Genomic DNA, 2,433 nt, shown 5'->3' with positions numbered 1-2,433 from the left:
CGAGGAAAGCGAACATATATTCATACTCCAACACTGTATAGGAAACTCCTGAGCTCAGCTGCTGAGGAAAACGAACATATATTCATACTCCAACACTGTATAGGAAACTCCTGAGCTCAGCTGCTGAGGAAAACGAACATATATTCATACTCCAACACTGTATAGGAAACTCCTGAGCTCAGCTGCTGAGGAAAACGAACATATATTCATACTCCAACACTGTATAGGAAACTCCTGAGCTCAGCTGCTGAGGAAAACGAACATATATTCATACTCCAACACTGTATAGGAAACTCCTGAGCTCAGCTGGTGAGGAAAACGAACATATATTCATACTCCAACACTGTATAGGAAACTCCTGAGCTCAGCTGGTGAGGAAAGCGAACATATATTCATACTCCAACACTGTATAGGAAACTCCTGAGCTCAGCTGGTGAGGAAAGCGAACATATATTCATACTCCAACACTGTATAGGAAACTCCTGAGCTCAGCTGGTGAGGAAAGCGAACATATATTCATACTCCAACACTGTATAGGAAACTCCTGAGCTAAGCTGATGAGGAAAGCGAACATATATTCATACTCCAACACTGATGCGGATCATCACTACTTGTTCTAATTTCTGTTTATGTTGATTCAACTCCGGCAGGGACAACTGCATCGGGTTGACAGTAGAGGAAGGGGCGGCGGCTGTAGACGACATTTGAATAATAATAATTCCAAAGCTAAAGCAATTAGATTATGATAGGAATCATAAAATGTATTATATATACAATTACGGCTAAGAATCAATTCGTGTTACTACTACTCAGTGGTATCGTTTTTCATGCGATACCGCAGTAGTTGTCCCTCATCGAATCGGACGGTCGGGTTAACATGATGTTGGTGGGAAAAGAAGTAGTAGAGGAGAATCAAGCCCCCACTAAAACGGTAGTAAACGAGGGGAGATAGGTTATTAAAACCGGACAAATATGGTAACTACAATAAATACATTTCCTTCTCTATTAGTGTTGTGTTACTCTGCCACCGATTTTCCGCGATGTTCCAATCACAAAGAGTCCCTCGAATGATAAAAATTGTAGCTGAAAAGAGTAGATTTACTCTGGGCGGGACTTGAACCCGCAACCTTTGGATTAGAAGTCCAACGCTCTGTCCAATTGAGCCACCAGAGCTGTTGATAACAACAAATAAAATTCGACTAGTCAGTGACTAGTCGAACATTGCTCGACATAGCACGGTGCTATGTCGAGCATTGTTCAGATTTCATGGTAGCGTTCTTTCCACATACCGATTCGAGTGTAGTGAACTCCCGATTCAACTCGATGATAAAAAGTAACATCAGAAACGTATTATTCGCACATGTTGTCCGACTCCAATACACTGTCCATCGCTCGACTCTTTTCCCGTCTCGCCTCCACCCCATTGAGGTGCCGAGGACTCCTCCTCAGCGCCTTAAAGATCTTCAAGGCGTCTCTGACCTGAGCCAGTAGTGAACTGTTTCGTAACTAACAATGAGCGGCAGATACTTTCCGAGATGATGGCATTTGCATGTAAAGCTCATCGTCACGAATCGCCCTTAGTCGCTCATCCACAACATCGCACTGAATCACACGAAGAGTCGTACATGAGAAACGCCCGATTGAAACCATTCAAACGAGCCCATCATGTGAAACCAATCTCGGCATAATATGATACCCAGAGTCACCAAGGTATCCAGGTTTCTATATTCTCAGCGCCGTTTTCTTTTATCGTTCTGCCCAGTGATAGTAGCTCATCCAAGCTCTCGATCGTGCGAAGGTTCCTCTGTACGTGTAAGGTCAATAGCTCGGTCAAATTGAGATATCTAAAATACTCACATTCAACAGTCAAGAAAAAACGATCCAAGGGTGCGTCGTTCACCCAAGGGTGTAGCAAGCATCCAGAGAATTGAAGTCATCCTTAACAGTGGTCGGCACTCTCGAGAGCAAGAGTAGGCGGATTTGTGGTATGATGGCGAGCAGACACGAGTGGGAAGGAGGAACTCTCAATTCAGCACCAGCGTGTCTGAGCAAAGAGGACAACATTCCCAATCACGTTTTGGAGTAGGAATATCAAAACGCATATGACGACACCCGGGCTAGAACGACGACCATCAGATATCAAAACCAGCGCTCCCCCACTACACCAAGAGTCTACGATGAATCACACTTACAGAATGCAGAGCAGCATCCTCGGGTCCTTCACGTGTGGTATCTTCTCACTCAAACGATTGAACCTGACCGAATTGATGCGAAATAAAATGCATCACAATTCGAAATCATTGATCCACGATGGAACTCACAGCTCATCCACGAACCACCACTCGAGTCGGTCATGCAGAAAGGGTAATTTCGCCAGGGCAACGGCAGTCAACCTCAGATCAGCAAACGTCATTTTCTCCACATTGTATCTGG

The 2,433-nt window shown here is 44.4% G+C and overlaps 2 protein-coding genes and 1 non-coding gene across 3 annotated transcripts in view; all 3 read right to left on the bottom strand.

The window, feature by feature from the left end:
• Pmar_PMAR024273 (prefoldin subunit, putative) overlaps positions 1-704 on the bottom strand; it is a gene marked incomplete at both ends in the record, with an annotated part of 2,770 nt that extends 2,066 nt beyond the window's left edge. The window contains one exon of the mRNA XM_002774818.1: positions 612-704. Within this exon, the coding sequence (XP_002774864.1) occupies positions 612-704 (93 nt within the window). The remainder of the gene's footprint in view (positions 1-611) is intronic.
• A 395-nt stretch (positions 705-1,099) lies between these two features.
• Positions 1,100-1,173, bottom strand: Pmar_PMAR024272. The gene has a single exon. It is a non-coding gene; the product is annotated as a tRNA-Arg (tRNA).
• Positions 1,174-1,896: 723 nt separating this feature from the next.
• Pmar_PMAR024271 (hypothetical protein) overlaps positions 1,897-2,433 on the bottom strand; it is a gene marked incomplete at both ends in the record, with an annotated part of 1,527 nt that continues 990 nt past the window's right edge. Inside the window, 2 exons of the mRNA XM_002774817.1 lie at positions 1,897-2,044; positions 2,193-2,255. Coding sequence (XP_002774863.1) covers positions 1,897-2,044; positions 2,193-2,255 — 211 coding nt within the window. The remainder of the gene's footprint in view (positions 2,045-2,192; positions 2,256-2,433) is intronic.

This window comes from Perkinsus marinus (genome assembly GCF_000006405.1).
Source record: "Perkinsus marinus ATCC 50983 genomic scaffold scf_1104296957270, whole genome shotgun sequence".
Lineage (NCBI taxonomy): Eukaryota > Perkinsozoa > Perkinsida > Perkinsidae > Perkinsus > Perkinsus marinus.
Note: the sequence above shows the minus strand (reverse complement) of the source record. Positions and strands in the feature narration are given on the sequence as shown.